This window comes from Varanus komodoensis, unplaced genomic scaffold, assembly GCF_004798865.1.
Source record: "Varanus komodoensis strain SLA01 unplaced genomic scaffold, ASM479886v1 scaffold103, whole genome shotgun sequence".
In the NCBI taxonomy this organism is placed as follows: Eukaryota; Metazoa; Chordata; class Lepidosauria; order Squamata; family Varanidae; genus Varanus; species Varanus komodoensis.
In genome coordinates, this window is record NW_025335283.1 from 1,142,015 (window position 1) to 1,163,729 (window position 21,715).

At 59.0% G+C, this 21,715-nt stretch overlaps 1 protein-coding gene across 1 annotated transcript in view; it reads right to left on the reverse strand.

Moving 5' to 3' along the window:
- GRIK3 (glutamate ionotropic receptor kainate type subunit 3) overlaps positions 1–21,715 on the reverse strand; it is a 112,268-nt gene that overhangs the window by 45,203 nt on the left and 45,350 nt on the right. Inside the window, exons 5-10 of the mRNA XM_044419473.1 lie at positions 19,700–19,753; positions 15,615–15,788; positions 15,361–15,504; positions 10,785–10,892; positions 8,660–8,773; positions 3,265–3,468 (exon numbers count right to left, since the gene is read on the reverse strand). Of these exons, the coding sequence (XP_044275408.1) occupies positions 3,265–3,468; positions 8,660–8,773; positions 10,785–10,892; positions 15,361–15,504; positions 15,615–15,788; positions 19,700–19,753 (798 nt within the window). The remainder of the gene's footprint in view (positions 1–3,264; positions 3,469–8,659; positions 8,774–10,784; positions 10,893–15,360; positions 15,505–15,614; positions 15,789–19,699; positions 19,754–21,715) is intronic.

Genomic DNA, 21,715 nt, shown 5'->3' on the forward strand with positions numbered 1-21,715 from the left:
GCACACAGGCGGACTCTGTCCTTCAGCATATGGCTTCCAGGGGCCATGAACTGCACCAGGGTTGAGCCTGAAGACTTTTGCAATCAAGAAGGGTCAGTTTGCTTTCATTTACTTGACTTTTGTGCCACAATAAACATGTTTCAGGCTTTCAGTGCTGAGTTTCTCATGCACATCAGGTGGTAATCATGGAATCATAGGATAGTAGAGTTGAAAGGGGCCATGAGGGCCATCTGTTCCAACGCCCTGCTGTTGCAGGACACCACATTACACCATCCCACCCAGATGGCTACCTAGTTTCTCCTTGAATGTCCCCAGTGTGGGAGAGCCCCCCACCTCCCCAGGCAGCTGGTCCCACTGCCGTATTGCTCTGACAGTGACAAGCTTTTCCTGATGTTCAGCTTGAATCTGGGTTGTTGCAGCTTGAACTGAACATTCTGTGTCCTGCACTCTGGCAGCAGCAAGAAGAGATCTTGACCTTCATCTGTGACAGCCTTTGAGGTACTTATAGTAATGATGTCACTTAAATCCTTTTCAACTCCAGGTTATAACACAAGAACAAAATGTGGGCAAGTTAAAAGGGGACGGCTACTTCTGCAAGGTACCACAGAGGCACACGTGTGGAGGGCGTAATGTCTGGATTGGCTTTGACCAATTTGAATTTAGCTACAAAATGCTTCTATCTCTGGGACTCATATTTATATGCTTGGGAACAGGAGTCTCAAAGTTCACAATGCTCATCTTGGATAAGAGGTGAACATTGTGGTCCTGCATTATTCTGGGTACCACATTTTAATCTGAGCCAGAGAAGAATCGCTGTCACTCCAGATTCTCTCCTTGGGCAGACATCGCTCTGCACAGATCGCCTGCAGCCTGCCAAGGAGTAAAGAGCGATGGCCCCCTTCCTGCCCCTGCTTGGTTCCAGGGAGCCGGAAACAGCTCAGAACGGGCCCAAGCTTTTCCCTGCTCTGGGGGAAGTCGCTTGGCTCCTTTCCAGGCAGGCGCAGCAGCCCAAGCACCAGCACGGTCCCTGGAGGGCACCGAGGCCTCATGGCGCAGCGTCCTGCAAAGAGGCGCTTCTGGCCGCTCCCGCAAGGTCCCCTGCCATGGAGATGGCGTGAGAATGGCGGTGCCACCCTCCCAACCGAAAGCAGAACTCACTCAGGTTTTGCCCAGGTCAAACCGCGTCCCAAAGAAAAGGGCATCTATGGACAGATGAACTCACCCCTCATGCACCCGCTCTCCCTCCAGCACGTGCCCCTGCTCTGCAGCTGGGCCAGGTGGCACACGTGCCAGCGAGGATTGTTGCCCCGCTGAGGGGATACTCCTGGGCACCCAGCCCGCAGGTGGCCATGGAATGCCAGGAGAGGCGGGCTCCTCCAGCCCGGGGTGAACGTGGCTGGCAGCCCTCTGGCTGTCTCACAGGGAGACGCAGCCCTTCCCCATGAGGCCTCTGTTCGCCTGGAAGCGCATCCAGCCAAGAAACAGAAACAGCGCGAGTCAGAAGGGGGCCTCCCAGGCCTTCTAGTCTGACCCCTGGCTCTGCTCACGACATGCCCACCATGTGCATGTCCAGCCTACCTTTGAACACCCGCACCGAGAGACCAGCACCAAGGCACCCTCAGAGAACATGCGGGTGTGTATTCCACACCCACCCAAAATTCGGCTCCCTGCCATCCCTGCATCTCCGTCCCAGGACACCCTTCCTTTCCCGGGCCGTCTCTCCTCTCTGCCCATGCGGGGGACAACGGTGGCGCTCGGAGTCGCCACTGGAGGCCAGTCAGACGGCGCCATTTGTCCCAGCTGGACAGGGCCGTCCCCACGCTGCGCGTGGCAGGCCCTGGAAGAGCCAGCGGGTGACAGAGCCACAGCCAGCCTGTTCGGCAGAGCGGGCTTGGGGTGTGCCTGACGGGGACGCTGTGGCAGAGACAGCTGTGTCCGGGCCACGGGAGCAAAGCACTCTGCCTTCGGGGCACTGAGCTCGGGTCAAGGTGCTGCTGGCGTCGCTCAGGCCCTCGGCGGGTAGGGAGGGGCGCAGCCACGAAGACCCGGCACAGAGGTCTTCCCTGCCAGAGCTGTGTGAGGCTGGGGATGGGGCGGCCTTCTCGGCAGCGGCTCCTGTGCGAGCTTCAGAAAGGCTAGGCGGCAGCTCCCTGCCACCATGCGCAACGGAGCCTTTCCCCACAGCCACCTGACCTGCCAGGCAGCTGCATTTTCACTGCTCTGCTCTGGAAGTGCTTTTCCTAGGGGCTGATCCCAACACTGGTCCGCCTGAATTTCCTCACCCAACGCCGGAGTAGGTGAAGTGCCCTTCACAGGTTGGAAGGAGGAGGAGGGTGGGGTGGGTGGGATTGTGGGCTGAAGATGGGGAGGAAACGAGCGGTGGTGCTGGCTCTTAAACCGTGACGAGGTCCAAGGGCGTCAGGACACCAGAGGTGGGGCTGGAAGCAGGCCCTGGGCCGGAGCCCCAGCACTTTCGCCTGGAGCCCGGGACTCTCCGCCACCCGGCTGTCCATGAGCCCCTGCAGAAAACAGGGCACTTGGCTGCTCAGCTGGATTTCTGCCCACACGCATTTCGCCTGCTACTGCCCCTTCTCCAAATTGCTCTGCCCAAGTCTCCCCACACCCCAGAAGTTAATGTCTTCATTTCGCTGCCTATTCCTCCTTTTTGAAAATAGGGGTGCCTCGGAGTAAGGGTGCTTCACACACATGCAAAGTACCCATGGATTAGTATATGCAAATATGTGCATTTATTTGTCCCACGGGCCTCAGCTCTGGATTTTGTGCGCACGCACCGGTGCGCATCCCTGACTCTGAGTGTCCGTGTTCATTTTGGAAACGGGCTGCAAATCCCACGGAGAAGAGGCTCCTGCGCATCTTCACTGTGGTGACAGCACCCAGTCCCCAGGGCTGAAAAGAGGGAAGGCAGGTGGGGGGCCGGGCGACCAAGCCCCAAGGCCACCTAGCGAAGCAACTTGCAAGCAACAATTGGACTCCCTCTCCCCAGTTTCCACAAAAAAGTCCCCAAATTTCCAGCCTAACCTTGGTCAGAAAGTAAGGTCTGAAGGAGGCGGTGGCTGGGATCTGGGCTTTTATCGGCTGCTTGCTTGCTTCTGTTTGCTTTGTTTCTGGTGTCCTTATCCGTGTTAATCGCACGGCATCCAGTTTTGAGCAGAGAGGCCGGCACAGGCATGTGAAAGAAGCAAAGCAATGGCCAGGGAGCAAAGTGGGAGTCGCACGGGTGGAGGCTCCACCGCTCTTACTTACGTGATCGATCAGCTCCCTGATCATGCCGTTCCACTGCCCCTTCTCATCCTGGGCGCCGTACTTCCCGTCCTCCACTAACCGGATCTCATAGGAGAAGCCCAGGATGCGGGAGACCTCGGTGAGGAGGTCGATGCAGTACCCCTCGAAGCGCCCGTTTCCGGTGAGGACCGTGTCGGACTTGGCGAACATGACAAACGGCTCCTCCTGTGCAGCGGAGTGAGGGAGAGAAAAGCGAAGGCGTTCACAGAGACACTGCACACCCCGAGCCCACGAGTCCTCGAGGGAAGCCCCAGGCCCCAGGCAGGCGCTTCTTCTCCGGCATGAACAGCCTGCAGACAGCTTGGCGACAAGAACTGCCGCGTTCCATCATTAAAGCACGTTAAATCTGCAAGGTGCTTTACCAGTTCTGCTGGCTGCGAACGAAGACAAAGTCACGCGGGAAAACGGTCTGTGAATTCAGTGGCTTGTTAAAAAGACTCACCTTGGATTATGACCGTTGTGCGTAACTGTGTGAGATTTCCCACTTTACTGGCCAGCAGCTGAGGATGAGAGCGCATGCTCTCCTCCTGCTGAGCCAGAAGAATTCGCGGTCTCTGCCTGCGGCTTCGAGAGGCTCTTTCTCTGCAGCCCAGAGGAGTCAGACCAGCTCAGACCGGCACGTGCCGGGTGCCATCCATCACTCACACGTGTTCAGGATCTCCATATTTGGAACGCCGGTTCCAACGCCGGAGCAAGGTCCCGCCAGTCTCCCGAGAAAGACGCACCAAAATTCCGAGTGGGGGGGGGACTCGCAGGCATCTTGCTCCCCTCACTCCTTCCAGCATCACAGCAGCATGCCGGCAAGGGGCGTGTGAGCCAGGTGTGTGTGGGGTGCACACACACTCGCTTCTGGTGGAAACAGAATTGGTGCTGAATGCAGGGAACCTGCTGCGATGCGCCTCCGCATGCCTGCACCGTGGCGGGCTTTGCTGGCTTTGCGTCTGCTGTGCTCTCGGAGCGAGGCTGCTGGCACAGGTGGAGGGGATGCTCAGGGCAACCGCTTGTCCAGAGGCCGGGCAGGGCGGCCCAGCCTCCCCCTTCCCCCTGGCCTGAGCCACAGCGCTGCCCCTCCCGCACTGCTTTCCGGGACCGCCCTGCAGGGCAGGCTTTTGCAGAGGGTCCAGCTGTACATGCAGAAGCGCCCGAGCAGCACCACCCCATCTTTGGCCCAGGGAGCATCCCGCCCTCACGGAGGTAGGGCGAGGGTGCTCTGGCAGCTTTGCTGAAGGTCTGAAGCATGAGTCCAGTCCGGGTCATCGATGGAAGAGGTGTGCGGAGAGGCCCCCTTCCTGCCTTCTCCGGGCAGCTGTGGTGCTCCCTGGCAAAAGGGAAGCTCAAGAAAGTATCCTGGGAGAACTCCCAGTTGAAACTGGGATGCAAACAATGCGCTAGACGTGGAGCCAAGTCTTTCGCCTGTGCTCAGAAGCAGGGCTGCCGGGAGGGCATGCAGCCGGCTTCCCAGGAAACGAGACAGGCCAGCCCGAGTCCGATCGTTCAGTTCCTCGCTCCAGCCCCAAATTCAGCAGCATGGTGGTCAAGACACACATCCACGCCAGCTTCCCTGCACCCGAGCTCAGCACATCCCCGCAGCACACACGCCACCCTGGAGACCACAACTTGGAGGGCAGCCACTGGGAAGGGGGCTTAGAACCAGTACAGGAGGATGTGGGCTGACAAGGGCCTGGGGGACTCAAAGACTCGCTTGCCAGCTGCACTGGGCTGGCCCAGATAAGAAGGGTGACCCCGCTGTGACTTGGGCAATTTCTTGGAATTGCATGTGGCTGAAAGGAAGGCGCATGACCAGGCTGCCACAATCCCTTTTTGCTCGAACTGAGGCCAATTTGCTGGCAGGATTCATCTGGACAGCCCGAGAGCTGGTCCATTCCTTTACCAACCACCGTCAACCCACAAAAGAGTACGGAGACTCACCCCTAGACGCAGCAGAGAGCTGACTTTCTGCATCAGCTCTCTCCCCGCCGCCCCCGCCCAGCATGCTGCCCCAGGAGATGCAGTGCTCCGACATGGGCAATGTCTGGCCCACCGGCCCTCGTGGGTCCCCCCACTCCTGCGCGGGAGCAGAACCTGCAGGACACGGCATTGGCACACTCGGTGGGCATCCAGAAAACTCCCAAGCTCCCCCCAGCAAGCGGCCCAGTGGAAAGGAGAGCCAAGGGGCTGCTCATGCCAACTCATGCGCTGGCCCACTGGGGGCAGAGCGGTTTCCGAGGTCGGAGGGGGAGAGCATTGGCAAAGGAAGGTTGCTGAGGAGCTTGGGTGGGCAGAGGCCTTGCGTCCTCCTGCCGGCTGGCTTCCGGGGGCACGAGTGCCGGCCTGGAGGGACCCTGCCCTGGATCCCGCAGGGCTGTTCTTACACTCCTCTGAAACACCAACGCCGCTGAAGGGAAAAGCCTGAAGCAGTGAAAAATGGTATTTGCGTGCCAAGGCAAGCAGGGGATGCGGGCAGTCTGTAAGGCCCGGAAGGGGAGCGCCGTAGAGAGCACGAGCTCCGAGATGGGCCTCGTAGGGGAAGCGGAGCCACACGACCGCCAGCAGGCAAAGGAAGGGGGCTTTCTGGGAGGGCAGGAGGAGCCCGGTGCGCCTGCGCTGGAGGACCCGCAGTGGGGCCCACACAACGCAGGAAGCCGCCCCGTGGGGAAGCTGCCGCTCTCCCCCAGATGCACCCCACAACAACCGGGCACGGAGCCCTCCCCTCCCTGCCACTACCTGGAAACCGTCACAGCAAAGTGGGAGAGCAAAGCAGAGCCTGCTGTTTGCACCTACTCACAAGGAGCCTCAAGTGAGGGCTGCTGCCCACCACTGTGCCCAGCCAGGACTCACCGCTCCCCCTGCCGGGAGGAGGCGCTCCTCCGGCCAGCACTGCCACCTGCTTTGGACTGGAGGCCCGGCAGCATTCCTGCGGAGCACTGAGGGAGAGAGCACTGCTCTGGACTCCCACTGGGCCTGCTCCCGATGACTGCTGGGCGCAGGGCTGCCCCAGGGGTAGTTTGCAAACTGCCCGGTGGCAGGCAGACACGGATTCTCGCATGGTGCAAGGCCTCGTGGGGGTGAATGTGTGCAAGAGCCACAATCCGCAGAACTCCAGGCCAGGCAGGGGCACACACAGCACAGCCCCGGCTGCCGAGTCCGTGGCCTGGCCAGCGGCCAGCACTTTTGCTGCTGCACCGGAAACAGGCGGCCTGTGACAAGGTGCATGGACTGAACCTCACGCACTGCGCTTGGTTTCAGTAAAGTTGTCGTAGAAATCACATGTCGCTCTGCATCTCTCCCTGTAATCCCAGGCATTTGGGATGGGGTGACGCGTGTCTGAGCACAAGAGGTGCCTGCAGCAGAAGCAGCTTGCAAGGAATACGCTGAAAGTCCTTCCTTGTGGGTTGCTCCTGAGGATGAAGTGCAGAGAGCCCCCTTGTGTGGGAACCAGAGGCAGGAAGGAGGGCTGAGGCCGGGCTCTCCCAGCAGCCAGCCTGACCTCTCTGCCAAGATCACCTCCTAGGCTGGCCTGGCCCGGAGGAGACTGCTGCGGCCGATCAGCACTTGGGCGCAAATGGCGGAAAAGGCGGTTGGGATTCCTGATCGGCAGCAGGCAGTGGCTGTGGCCGATCGGATGGCCGAGGCCTCTCCCTACTGGCGAAATGGCACAAGGACCGGCACCCGGCACTGCCCCGTCTCCGCAGAGGCTTTCAAAAGCCACCGGGACAGAGGCTGCCGGGGAAGAGCCGCGTGCGCGGATTTGGCGAGGTGGCTCACAACAGCCTCCCCATCTCTGCCCGCTCACACAAGAGCCGGCACTGAGCAGGCCTCACCTGACTCTGGGCAGCCGGCCTCGTCGTGATTCACGGAAGGCGGAGCAGAGCGCGCCTGACCGGGAGCCTGGCCGGTGCGTGGGTGGCTGCGCCCGCGGGGCCCCGCCGAGCACCGGTGTGCTGCCGGCACAGCGGGTCGCGCCAGGCTGCGCTGCCGCTTCGGCCTCGCCCGGCCTCGGTGTGCGCGTGTGCTGGGGTGGGAGCCGGGGCGCTGAGTGTTGTGGGGGAGAATGGCAGGGACAAGGCTTTGCTGTGGCTCCAGGCGCCTCTGGGGCATGGCGGCCGCGGGAGGGTGGCCGTGCCCTGGAGGCCCAGGGAGGTGGCCTGGGAAGGTCAGCGTAACCCAGGGCGCTCGCTGCTGCACGCCTCACCTGATCCTCCCGTCAGACCCACGCCGGCTGCTGGGGGCAGCGGGTGAAGGAGCACGGGTGTCCTGCAGACTGGCACCCCTGCTGCACTGGCCTGCCCTCCCCGAGCAGCTCGCCCCGGACAGGAATGCTCGGCGCCTGTTTCCCCAGCCATGAGGCCCTCCTCCAACACTCTGAGCGGGCTGGGAGGGGTGCGGGGTGCACGATTGCCCCAGGGCCTGTGTGGCCCAGCCAGGGCTGCAGCCTGCGCCCTCCCCGTTGCAGAGCAAGGCTGAAGGGGCTGCCACCCAAGGACGTCCCCTGGGACCCCTGCACCACCCCACCCTGTGCAGCAGTGCATTGCTGCAGGGACCGCCCACCCTCCTGGAGCGCAGTCCACAAGGGGTGTGGGAGCGGATCCTGTGGGGGGGGGGGGGCAGGGGCAGCGTGCCAGGCTGAGGTTCCTGGGCCAGCCGCCCCAGAGCTCTGGTCTGAGAACCAGAGAGTTTCCAGCATACATTTTATTCTGTTGCCAGTATGTCGCTTAACCTCATGTGTATTTTATTTTATTTTGAATTGCATAATCGTATTTGCAATCATCGTTTGATTGCACAGCAATAAACATACTACTTAAATATGAGGGAAAACTTGGTGAGCCTGCCGATGAGGAGGCAGGCAGCCTGGGCACCATCCGTGGTGCAGGGCAGGCAAGTGCAGAGGTGTCCGTGGCGCTGCTCCAAGCCAGGGCGCCACCTTTCCGTTTGCAGGGAGCAGGGCTATTCCGGCTGGAATTAGCTTCTTCTCATTAAGACACTTTTCTCCAGCGCTCAGATTCTAACTGCTCGTTCCTTTGGCCGCTGACTTCTGCAGTGCTCTTCACTTGTACTTTAGAGCTGGTTAGCGTGGGCAGAGCAAAGTCTTCTAGTTATAAAGCCATCACCTGCGTCTCTTTAGAAGGAGGGGAGGAGAATGGCCAGGACAATCGCATGCAAGTGTTTCAACCTTGGGTGCTACAGAAGTTAATAGTCATAACAAACCATCCATGTGGACACATCGTTCAGACTGAACACTCTTTAGGTTCCTCATGTGCCCCCCATTTGAACCCAGGCCTGTAAGCAGCAAGTAGGAAATAGGAGGACAAGGCACAGCCCCACTGGGAGCATTGAGGGAAAGTCCTCAGGCACCTACCAGGACTGTGGTGACAACCAGGGACCTGTTGGTCAGAGAATCGGTCACGTTGGGGCCTTGCCTTCGGGAGATTTCGGTGATGTTCAGTCCCTCAGACGGGCTCCACACGCCAACCTGTGGTGGAAGCAAAGGCCGAAAGGAGTCAGCTCTTGCCCAAGGGCCTCTGACCGAAGCCTGGAAGAGGGGGCAGGAGGGTGGCCAGAGATTCTAAAAGTCTGGGATGGGGATGGAGTGAGCTCGCAGGCCACTGTCATGCAAGAAGCGGGAGCGGGAGCTGGGCCATCTTTGCAGAAACTCTTACTTCAATTAACAGGATCAGGATGTGAGCACCCGCCCCCCCCCCCCCCCCCCGAGTCCAGCTCCAGTGAGCGGCACTGGAAAGGCAGGCACTCACACCCAGCCTCACGCCAAGGACTACACAACCCAAGCAGCCACCATGTTGTAAACCTCACAGTTTTGCTCTTTTGCTGTAAGGCTCGAAAGAATTATTAGGGCTTGCTCCGAAAAAGCTAATGCATGAGAGACCGGAGCAAATGATGTTTATTTCTCTGCTTGGCTGCTCACCTGGGAGAGGTCTCGCAACTGGGAAGCCAAATAAGTATCAGCAAAAAATGGGGGGCACACTCTGCCCAGGGGCGATTTTTGAGCATTTTCGCAGGCAGACTGAACAGTTCTGGAAAAATAATGTAGGAGGCGGGAGCCACATTTCAAAGTTTCACCTGGAGCAGCTGAGATAAGGCGAGGGCTCCAGTCCCACCATCACTCGCTGCCAGCAGTGGGCTCTGTTTTTCTTACTACTCTTTCTTTAGATTTTTTCAAATCTGTGCAACCACCTGGCTGCTTTGCCGCCTGAGAAACATCCAGGAACGCCTTCCAGGAGCTGCACAAGATGCCGGCTGCTTGTGCAGAAGCCACTGGCTTGTCACCAATCTTCTCTTCCACCCTGCAACCATCTACGGGCCTCAAGAATATGAGTGGATGTGATGGGAAGCAAGCAACAGGCATGCTTCCCACGGCAGAGTGCAAAATGCATTTGGCAAAGGAAGGAAGGAAGGAAGGAAGGAAGGAAGGAAGGAAGGAAGGAAGGAAGGACGGACGGACGGACGGACGGAAGGGGCTCTGCGTGGGCCTGCCTGACTGCCGCTGCTGCTTCTGGCGATCGCCAGCGCTGTCAGCCATTCCACAGCCGGCACTGCTGTATGGCTTCAGAGAGGCAGGATTCGTGCCTGCGTGTGATTAATGCTGCCATAATCTGTGGAGTTGCAAGAGGCAAGGAGGACCAGACAACCACAGCTAAACCTCTGCAAATGTAAGCTATTAAAAATAATGCGAGAGTACATAGTGGGATTTGCTCCGGGTTTGGGAACGGCGTTAATTCAGATTATCTGTTGGCAAGAATTTAATGTCTCTGATCCACAGAGATTTGCCAGGGACACTCCAAAGTCTCTCCTGAGCTAACAAGGGGCTTACACGCACACTCAGGAGGAAGAGCGTGCGCACACATGCGGTGAACTCTCGGGAAATCATGGAAATGAACCGGAAACCCGGGCATCCTTTCGTCTCCGTTTGGCCTGAACGAGGGTCGATGGTGGAAGAAGACCGGGATCACGTCCCTCCAGAAGGCCAGGGGAAAGGCCAGAAAGTCTCAAGAGTCTGGGGCAGACAGCGGGGGAGGGAGATGTTTTTTCTCCACAGCAGCCCCCAAAGGTCCTGCCCGCCCGCCCGCCCCTCATTCTTCGCCCATTTTGATTGGGTTTGCTCAGTGTAAGAAGATACCAAAGAGATGCACTCTAAAATGCCTGCGTGATGCCCAGTTTTAAAAAGGAGGCGTGCCTGTGTCAGGAACGAGCTGAGCGGCGCCCCGCATGGCCCAGCCAGTGGCTCCACCGCCCGTGCTCCAGGGAGGCCCACCCACGGGGTGCCCCCCCCCCCGGCAGCCTTGCCCGCCGCATCCGGGCTGGCCACCTCAGACCCTCCAGAGGCCTGGCACTGCGGAGTGGCCGGGACGATGGGCACTGTGGGCAAGAACGCCCGGAGGGCCCCAAGCCACGCTGGAGGGAGGGAGGGAGGGAGGGAGGGAAGGAAGGGGCCCCGGGGCAAAGGGATGCAAGCCCGCCCTGCCCACCTTTTCCAGCCCGTCCTCCTTGAGGCTGATGATGTCCAGGTCAAAGTCGGTCCTCAGGCCACTGGACTTGTTGAAGGTGATGCGCCCGGTCAGGCCTTCCCACTGGGCCTGGAGGGAACAAGAGCGCTGGCGAGGGCAGCAGCGAACGCCCACACGCACGCGGGGAGCAGGGGCGCGGGAAGCACAGCTTGCCCAGCTCCTTCGAGGCCTCTGCTCAGCCGCATTGCCTCACTGCCCCCGAAAGCAGCGTCGATGAACCCGAGGGGCTGCCGTTGCTCAGAGTGCGTACGGCCCGGGTTTACACACAGACCTTCAGGTCCCGCTGTGCAGGGGACTGACGTCACGCCAGTGGAGGCCGGGCCAGTGGCTGGAGGGCCGCCTCTGACGTCACGCCTGCCAGGCGCCAAGGCGCAGAGAGCAGCCCCTGTGTGGCCGGACAAACGGGGCTCAGCAACGCTTCCTTGCACGGTTTAGCAATACCGGGGCTCAGCACGCCAGGCATGGGAAGCCTCTGGGCATGTGCGGGGTGCCGTTTACTCTCTGTACAAGTTGCCCCCACTACTGCACCACCGGGGTTCAGCTTGGGCAGGCTGGCCAGGGTGGGGGGATGTCCCAACCCAGCTCCTTTAGCCTTCTGGCTTTCCAGCAATTAGCCCTTCCTGCCCCACTGCTGCGGCCACACGAACTCCCCAGGGGTTATCTCCATCCAGCCACACCTCTTTGCTGGCTCTCCCCTTCTGCGAAAGGAAGTCAGCTGCCCGCAACATCCAGCAGCACCAGATACTCCAAGACACTCTCTCTGGCATGCGCAGCACATGCGCGAGTGCACCGCACAGCTGCAGGCGGTGCCCCAGGGTGGGGGCATGGTGGGGGCACGGATCAGCTGCCTCTGGCCCTTGAGCTTCTGCAAGGGCAGCCTGAGCAGCCCAGGGAGGGAGCCGTGCATGCCGGGCCCCGGGCCAGGCGCCTGCCCAGCTCCGTCCGGGGCCTGCAGGCGCCTGGGGGGCTTTCCTCTCCCTTCTGTGCTGCAGATGCTTGGCCCAAGGGCAGGTCCGGGGCCGGGGTCCCTCCCAATGCCACACTCAGGTTGTTGTTGTTGTTGTTTTTCATATTTTGCTGCCCTTCTGCCTATGCTGTTTACAGGGCAATTAACAAGCGGCAAATCACTCGCTGCCGTGAGAAGAGCAACAATGCGAGCTGAAACGCGAAGAGGAGGTCCGGCCGCCCTCCCCCGGGGCCCCGCTCCGTGTGGATCCACCGGGCCTCCTTTCTGCGGCTCCAGGCGTGGCGGCAGCCCGGTGACCCCGCTGCCAGCACTCTCCTGCCCAGCGCATCCTCTCCACTCGGCTCCGTTCATTCCCAGGATTGACACTTCCCGTGCTCTCAACTAGCTCTGCACTTGCAGACCCACTGCTGCAAACGGGGGTTATACTCCGGCAAGATGTGTCCTCAGGGAGGCTCCAAGCAGAAGGCCATCTTCGCGACGGAAGTGGAGCCGAGCAGAGCCGAGCCGCCTGCACCGGTGTGCGACAGCCAGGCCAGGCGGCGGCTGCCGGGCGTTTCTGAGGCACCCCAAGAGCACCAAGAACCCGGACAGGCGGCCCCAAGGCGCTTGCCCGGCCCTCCTGCGGTGAGCGGCCCACAGCCTCAGTCTGGCCAGGCCGGGCGAGCCGAGCTGATTGCATCAGTGCTTTCTAGGGACAGCCAGGCCAGTTTAACAAATTCGGCGCTTAACGCCAACGGCAGCCAGCGCATGGCCCAGAAGGATCGCCGGCCCTTTTACCATCAGCACTGAGGAGGAAGCTGCCTCCCGGGCTGCCCGCCTTCTGCGCTCTCCAGCCGCTCTCCCCTTCCCGAAGAGGCCGCAGGTGGCGCAAGTGGCCCTGGAGGTGCTCTGGGTGCCCTCCTAGCGCGGCCCCCTCCCTGCCGCCCTGTGGAACAGCTGAGCGAGGCCGCCGTCCCCAGCGCTCCCTTATCTCCCTGCGTGGAAGGCAGGAGCAGGCAGGGGAACCCCGTGCCCCGCTTTGGGGAGCTCGGATTTCCCCACCAGCGCATCCCGTGCTTCCTCCCAGGTCCCGTGGGACCAGGCTACACATTACTCCGCGGGGGGCTGGGCAGCCTGTGTCCCTCCAGATGCCTCGGACTACAGCCTGCACCCCTCTGCACTGGCTACACTGGCTAAGGCTGAAGGGGGTCATGGCCAAACAGCCGGAAGGCTGCAGAGGGCCCAGCCGCGCTCTAGAGGAGGCACAGGCCCCAGCCAGGGCAGGACTGGAGGGAGTGTGGGGTGCGGGTGGGGGCATTAAACCTGGGCTTGACGCAGGGGGCCAGTTCGGACCGTTCCCACGTCTTACCGGATATATTTGCCTTGCTGTGCCCCTTTCTGGCAATGCTCCGCAAGCCCACAGCTCAAGGCCCATGCTGCCTCGGAGTGCAAAGGAAAACTGCCGCAGTGCATCCCCGGCTGCGAGACCTTCCCGCCACAGCACTGTCCCGGTGGCCCCCCGCTCCGGGGTCGGGCCAAGCTTTGCCTCAGAGTTGCCCCAGGCGCCAAGGAGGCAGGAAAGGGGCCCGTTTGCCTCGGCAGCGCCGCTCAGAACTTCATTGGAGCAGTGGAGGACGACCTTCCCCAGGGATGCCCACTGCCGTGTGGCAGAAACTTGCTCCCAGTGCCTGCACGAGGGTTGCTCCCTGCTTGGCCATTTCTGTGGCCCTGAGCAGAAGGAAGCTGCAGGCCTTGTGCCATGCTTAGATCCACCCCGTGACCTGCTAGAAGCTGCAGCCAAGCGGTGCCTGAATGCCTGGCTGTTTGTTCTCCTCCCGCCCTCTTCCCTGGTGCTGTATGCCTTGGACTGCCGGCTTGCAGGCAGGAAATGGTTTAGTTTTGCCCTCTGCAAACCACTCGGGGGGGCCTGGATGGCTTTGGATGAATAAATGGATGCATTATTTTTAAAAAGTGAATGTATCGTGTGCCAGCTCTTTTTAACTTGCTGTACCTATGACCATATTTATCAACTGCTTTGAAACTGGGCACATATGGCGATCCCATGGAGCAGGTCACCAGCACCAGACCACGAGCGGAGGCATGCTGGAAGCACAGGCGTATCGAGGCTCGTGGTGGTGCAAAGGGAGGCAATCCGATGCCACAGATGCCCTGAACAGCCTTCCGCCGCTGTCCTCCAGCCGGCCGTGTTCCGAGGCACGGCACAGCGAGAGGAAAGGCTCAGCCATTGTGTCTAGCGGGATATCATCCACAGGAAGTTTATTGCAAAGCAATTGCCACAAATCGAACACGAAAAAGCCCAGGAGAGCAGCACAAAAACACTGAGTACCAAGAATTCAACAATGATGTTGGCCAGAAGAGTGAGAAAAGGGCTCCTGGGAAAACAGTGCTTCCTGGTCGAGCAGCAGCCTTGCTGGCTGAGGCGGGTGGGAACTCGAGGCCAAACGTGGCCGTTTTTCTGCCTTGCTCTGCCAGCCTCAGAAGCTCCTGAATGAGATGCTCTGAATGTCACGCACACAATGACGGGTCAGCCCTCGCGCCTCTCCTTGGCAACCTGGCGAGCACTCCAGACCGCCTCCTCTCCTCACAGCAATCCCGTCTCTCAAGCCAGGCCCTGCCCCTCTCCAGCCAGCGGTGGTTGTTCAGGACTAGCCCCGAGAAAGGGAGTGGGTCAAGTGGCCCAGGCAGCTAGCCCAGGTTCTTGGGCCAGGGCCCCGGTCTGCTCCCTGGTACATCGCTGGGCCAGCCCACTCTGCCTTTGCAGGCACTGCCACCATTTCAGAAGGCCGGGACGTGCCCCGCCTCGCCGGCTCCTTCTCAGGGCTCCAGCCCAGCACCGGCCGCCCTGCCGGCCGCCCTGCGAAGCCGGCAAGGAAGGGCTGGCTCTGGCTCTGGCTCTGGCCTGGGGCGGGGGTGCTCCAGCAGCCGTCCCTCTTGCAGACCAGCAGCCCTCCACCAGGCGCCATCTGCTTGCAGCGTTCCCGACCTTTGGCCATGCTGCCTCGCCCCAACGGGGCTGAGCTCCCGAACTCGGAAGGGCCCCAGGTTGGAGAAGGCTGCCTTGGATCATGAGCAGCCCACGAGGCGCGAGGTGAACGGAGAGATGGTGCTGGGCTGGGCCAAGGCTCCCAAGGGTGCCCGCCGGCTCTTTCACTGGGCACCCTCGTGGAGCAGGGGCCCTGACGACGCCCCAGGGGCCTGGCCGGGGTTCCTCTCTCAGGCAGGGCAGGGCAGGGCAGGGCCGGGGCTGAGCAGCCGCCTTGGACTGAGCGTGGCTGCAGGAGCCCCCGAGGCCTGCAGAGCAGGAGGCGTACTCCCCAGGTGGGGGGGCAGCAACCCTTTCCTTCCCCGCCTTCTTGCTTATTCTGGGCTGCCCTGCGAATAGACTGGCGAGCACTCGTCTCCCCCGGATTCTCCCTGACCTTCCCGCGTGACTCTTCTGTGATTCCCTGCCAGACCCTTGGCGGAGAGCTGCCGAGTCGAGTCGACAGCGCCCAGGGCGCACGTGGCTGAAAGGCCCCGGGACCTCTAGCCGGGTCGAAGGAGGCGGCGCTTCTGCCCGGGCCCCCTTACCTCCTTGATGAAGTTCATGAAGCGCCCGCCGAACCGCCAGGCCTTGTGCCGGTGGCACTGCAGGGAGTTGACGGTCATCTGGGGGGCCCGCTGGTAGCACACGGAGACGATGTGCACCGCGTCGTACAGGAGGGCAGCGTCTGTCTAAAGTAAAGGGAGCCGCGTTGGCTGGGCGGGCGCAGGGGGCGGAGGGGGGCCGTCCCGGGAGGCCCACCGCAACTCGCAGGGCGGCGAGCCCAGAGGGAGCGCCGTACCATCATCACGCCGGCGACCAGCCCCGGCTCAGGCTTGGGGGCAGCCTGCAAGCGCTCCATTGCCCATTTGTCGACGATGGCGGAGACGTGTGGGTTCTCCACGTTCAGGATGCGGAAGCCAGTCAGGTTTACTCCCGAGTAGCGATACTGCTCCAGATCTAAGGCATAAAGATCCTTTCAAAAAAGAGAAAGAGTCTGTTTCAGTGATTGCCCACTGCCCTCTAAGCGCGATTTCAGCCTTGGTTGCAAGGGGGGCAGGCTGCGGAGATGGGGGCACGCCAAGCTGAGGGTGAGCAGATGCCTGCAGAGGAAGCTCATGGCACTTCCTGAAGCTCAGCCTCCCGTGGGATTCTGTAGATGCCGGGACCCCCCAGTGCTGCTTTAAGGGGTGGGAGGAAATTACTTTCCATTGCAGCTGGCAGGCATTTCTGTGCCATGCATCAGTTAATTACAATGATTAATTACACATTATCACCAAACCATATGAAAAAGTTTTAAATGTTTGCAAGCAGCAAAACTCATTTAGCACATTTAGCTTAATTGTGGCCACCTCCAGGCATGACCTGAAGTCATGGGAACGCCATGCTTGCTGCATCACTGTGAGACTGCAAAAAGATGGAGGCACGGGAGTTTGGTGAGGACACGGCCAAGATCGTAAGACACTGAAAGAAGCCCCGGCTATGTCGGTGGTGAACACTGGGACGATGTTCTGTTCTATCTATAAGGATGCCTCAGAAGAGGGAAGCAGGGGTGAGTTCTTCGGACTGGTTCTGCTCCTGGCATGTCGGGAGCCCTTCCCTGCCTCTTGCTCTGCCTCTGAGGGGCTCATTCCACACTGGAGACGTCACTGGTTGGGGAACATTCCCTGGGACGTTTCCTTCCCAGCCACTGTCCTGCTTCCCCTCAGAGCAGTGCCCAGGGGCTCGGGGCTCGCTCGCCTCGCTGGACAGTCCCTCCCCCCTCCATCCCAACTTGCCTCTTCGGCTTTAGCTTAGACCAGGGCAGTGGAACCTCTTTCAAACTGAATTAAAGGGTAGTTTGAGTATATTGGATGCCACAGCACCCTTTTGATGAGGGGCTAATTAATTCACCCCATCACTGGAGGTGCAGTGCAGCTTGAAGCGTCTCCCCTCTGGCAATGCCCGGTGGCAGCTTTCTTTGGCGAGGAGGCAGCAATTCGGCTAAACCTTAGGATGGAAAGTCCTTTAATATTCATGGTTACATATGCTCTTTTGAATTATCTACCTATTTCCTGGAATTTAACGCAAGGTCAACACAAATGGATTTTGTGCACCCTTTTAACAGCTACAGGACGAATATTACAACATTATAAAGATAAATGGCCACCTGTAATAACACAATGCACGGAGGGTTTAATGAAACTTTGGATGTTTGAATGCATGATCTTTAGGCATAATTTAGAAATGGATAAATAGGGATTTTGTTGTATTTTATGAAACACAGAAGCATAGGGAAAAAGTGAGTCAGAAGGGGTCCTGAGCCATCTAGTCTGACCCCAGCTCTGCTCCTGTGATCTTCAACATGTGGTGGTCCAATGAAACATGATTTTAACAGCAGTAATACATTCTATTATATCCTAATATATAGAAGAGATATAATATATATGGAACTTTTTACAATTGATTCAGACATTGCAATGTTTTAATTTAGGTTTTTAGTTTTTGTTCTTTTTCCTTCTCCAGTCGTTTTGCACTACTAAAAAATTGATTACAATCAGTCCGTTCCAATCTCTATATTAACTTTCTCATCTTATTTATCCCTTTGCCCCTCTGCTTCTCTTCCACTTTAACCCTAACAGCTGTTCACTAATTAGTTACAATCGGCATGATGACCCTAATAGGTTCTGAAAGAAAGCTATTTGTTCCTGTTTGAAGCTACGGGTACCAGCAGGCACTGCAACCGTGCAGGCTTGGAGGCGGGCTGCCGTCCTGCTCCTGGCTTGGAGCCTGGGGGGCAGGGCCCACGACGCTGCAGCAGGGGGCCAGCAATGGCGAGCAGAGCGCCTCTGGGAAGCCCCTGGCCCCTCGCTGGGGGGCACTTGCCGAGCGCCCGAGGAACTCCCAGGATTCTGGAAGGGCTGCTGTGGGAGAAGGGAGGCCTTTCCCACTGGGGCAGCAGCTCCTGAATGTCCCGTCCTCGGCAACTAGCTCGGGCACGGAACAAGGGGTCCTCCTTGCCGCCCCCCTCGCGGGAGCTGTTCCCACGGCGAGTGAGGTGCCAGCACCGCGGGCCCGGCAGCCGTGGGCAGGTGGCCCCTTGTGCGGCTTGCCACATTCCGGCCCCCCACCCTGCAGCATGCGGCTCCTCCTTGCCGACTGCCGATCGGAGGCATCTGAAGCCCACGGGGGTCTTTTAGTGTCGCGAAGCCAATGAACGCAGCCGCCCCGCAGGCCTTACTGAGCAGAAGTGACCACTCTGACAAGAGCCACGCCTGGAGGCGAAACAGCTTAAAATATCTTTCCCACGGTGCAGCTGTTATTTCAGGGAAGTGGCACTAATTGTAATTGCTTATCTATTAATTTATTATAATTTTTTCTTGCTCCCTCCTCTTGCACCCCCTTCTTCCTGTTCACCTTCCCGCTTTTACTTATTTGGAAGAAATGTTCCAAGACCTCAGCTGGGGCTGATTAAGGAGAGGTTATCAGAGAGTAAAGTAAAGCTGCTACCCAGAGATAACGGTGGCGGCGGTAATTAAAATGTCTCCTTATTTTGGAGGGATGATGTGAGCTTTCAGAACCGAATGTAGAGGTTGCCACAGTAAGACTTGCTCTGGGGAATGAGTTCTGGTCCCGGTGCGTGTCCAGAGGGCTTGGGGTGCAGCCCCCAGGGGGCCCCAGAGGCACCTGGATTGAGGCTACCTGCAAGGCTCAGGTAGGCTGCACCTGAAGCCAGGATGGAGGAAGCACAGGCCATGCACGGATGAAAAGAAAGATGCCCGCCAGGTCACAGTCAGGACCCCCCCCCCATGCATCCCCTGCCAGCCCCCCCTCCTTCCCTCCCTGCCTGTTATTAGCAGCAAGCAAGTTATGGAAAAGGGACCAAACCACAAAGCACAAGAAAACAGTGAGAGCAGTAACCATTAAGACTAGGTGGCACCACACAGCTGATAAAATCCTGCCTCCATTATAAGCAAAGCAGGTTCTGTATGTGAGACATTTGTTATGCATTCCTCATTCTCTACTCAGAATTGGTTCTTTAGGCAGCGTTGTGGCCCTTCAGTTTCAGGGGTTTTTTTTAACAAGAGAACTTTCCTATTTTTTCTTTCTTCTGGAGCTGGAAAATGGAGAATAATTTTGTGGAGGTGAAAGAAATCATCTTTCTCTGCTTGTGTACTTAAAATATACCACTATAGCACTGCACCACCTAGAGGTTATGTAGTGGAACGAATGGTGAAGGAAAAGCTCCTGGTGCAGAGCGGGAGTTCCAGCAGAGCCAAAAGCGACTGCAGTGATACATATTCACAGCGAAAGCCTCCTGCCCAACGGCTGCAAATGTTTAGGACTCGCCTGGAGGTCTGCAATGAAGGACCACAGCTGGCATAGCGGCCTAAGCCATTGCAAAGCACGGGGGCAGCTGCCCCTCCCTACCCCTGGGGTCAAGGTTGGATCTAGGAGAATCCCCAGATGGCACACCTGGCCTCGTGGGGGGGGGGAACCCCATTCCCTATTTGCAGTACCCCAGCCTATGCCCAAGCTGTTTCCAGGCACTGGCACAGGACTACCTTACAGGGAGGGTGGTGAGACCAGCTGCAAGCAACTAACTGTGCTTTGTGTTATCACCCACCGCAATCTGAATATTGAATTTGCATCACAAATTCAGTTACATTCAGTGGTCTGTGGGTGGGAGCTCGGTTCAAGGAAAAGGTCTTACTGTTGCAACCTTGATTTACAGGGGAGAGTATCCCCGCCACAAACCCCTTGGCCGGAGGGGTGGGGGACCGCTCTGGGCAGGCTAAGCGCATGAGCTGCCCCACCCGCCAGGGCCCCCCGCCGCGATGCAGAGGCCCCCGCCCCCTGCCCTGCCTGGCCGGAAGCAAGGCGAGCGCGCGTGCCCAGGCACTTTACCAGTGTGGTGAAGATGAAGTGGTAGTACTCGGTCATCATCCCCATTGCCATGGCCTGAGAAAGAGCAGAGGGAAGGTTCGTTAGAAAGGCAGGCGTGGAAAGGAGGAGCCCGTGTGCCTCCCGGGGGACGTGAAGGGAGCAGCCCCGCGGAGACGCTCGGAGGACGGGGGACACTGCCCAGCGCAGAGCCGTGCAGAGAGGAAGGGCTTCTTCCACAAAGTGTTGGGATGGGCCACTCGGCTGCCGAAGGGCCGTGCCTCAGAGTGGGGGATGGGAGGCCGCAGCACTTCCAGGCCTGTGCGCATCTCGGGGGCACAGGCCTCTTCCATCTCCTCTCTCCTCCGCGCCTCGCCCCATCCCTGGAATGCCCCCAGCACCCTTCCCCAGTTCACATGCGTAGCCTCGGAGAAGCAGCCAGCACGGCTTTTCCCACATCAACTGCAAGGGGGGTGCAGCTTGCAGCCTCGTGGCAGAGAAGCAGAGCCCTCCGGCGCCCGTCTCGATGCAGCCGAGCAGTGATAGGCTTGCGCTGCCCCTGGCTTTGCACTCTGACTCTTGGGCAGGCTGGGCTCCACTGCCCCCGAGAGCCAAGGAGCTCCTTCTTTGTGTGGGTCAGTGGTGGGTCTCACAGGAGCTGGACTTCAAGTGCTGGCCACCCTGGCACGCCAGAACAATTTTTCCAGCGCTGCTGCAGCCTCTCCCAGATCCTGGCCAGCGTCAAGCTGAGTCTTTGGATTGGCCAAGGAGGATAAAAAGATGCCTCACTTCAGGTCAGTCCCCAGGGTGGATACTCTCCCAGAATCCCATATACTGAAAATTCTACACAAGGTCTGAAAAAAGACTGTGGTGCTGGACGCAGAACTGGGCTCCCTAAAATGCTCAACTTGATGTTTAAAGAAGCAAAGACCCCTTAACAGCATCTGCTAAGGTCTAAGAGGCAAGCAATACAAGATGCCTGGTGGCTGGGAATTTGGAGTGTCAGTAGCCGGGCTTGGCTAGTGACTTACCTTGGGCCGTGACCAGCACAATGAATAATGCCAAATAAGCAGAAAGCAGCTTCATTGCACAGATTGCAACATTTGGCTTAAACTGATGCCACAATTTGGTGCAGAATGCAGATTGATTGACTGACTGATTGATTTGAAAACAAATAATAGACAGCCAGGACAAGCTGTCATTGCCCGGTTCTGATCTTGCTTTCTGCTTGTTCCTCCGAGCTCCCCCCAAGGACAAAATGGAAGCTTGGCTGACAGGTCCCTTTCATTCCCTGCATCATGCACAAGAGACCCCCTGCAAACTATGCATGCAATGCCTTTTCCTGACTCCTCCCGCTTTTCCTGCATTGGGTGCCCCACAAGACCAAATGAACTCTGTCCTGGGGACTGAAGGCGCTTATGCACTGACTGTGGCCCCGGGGAATTCCTAGAGAACAAGTGCGGTGGTGGACGCCTGGAGCTGGGCAAAGGTTGTCTCCGTCTGAGAGCGAGTGCCTGATCAGCTGCGTGGTTAGCAGCAGCTGTGTGTGGGCTGATCCACTCTGGTTCCTGGTTCCTAGCTGAGTGGAAGCTGCCCCAGCTGGTCTAGGGCCTCCGAGATACTAGCAGCCAAGCTCCCTGGGAGAGCAAACCTGGTGGTGGAGCTCAGCAAGGGAGGTCAAGAGGGAGGTCCGTAATAGTTTCTTCTTTTCCCCTCTAGTTCCACCCCCACCTTTGAATTCTTCCTTGCAACACGCTCCCATTGACTGGTAGGGCTGTGCTGTGGAGCCGCAGTGGAGACAGGAGGAAGCACGGGGCATCACAGCAGCCCACCAGACAGATTCGCAGAAGTGGCACAAAGAATGCCCCGAGAAGATCCGCGGTGGCCTTCCACAACGTCTGCGCAAAGGGCATCTTCTTACCTAGGAGCAGCACGGCCTGCGCATGCAACGAGCGCAAGCTACCAGCCCTGCAAAGGGAAAGGGGAGAGCACTGGGGCAGCGAGCCCCCCCCCCCCCCCCCCCAAAAAAAGAAAGGGGGG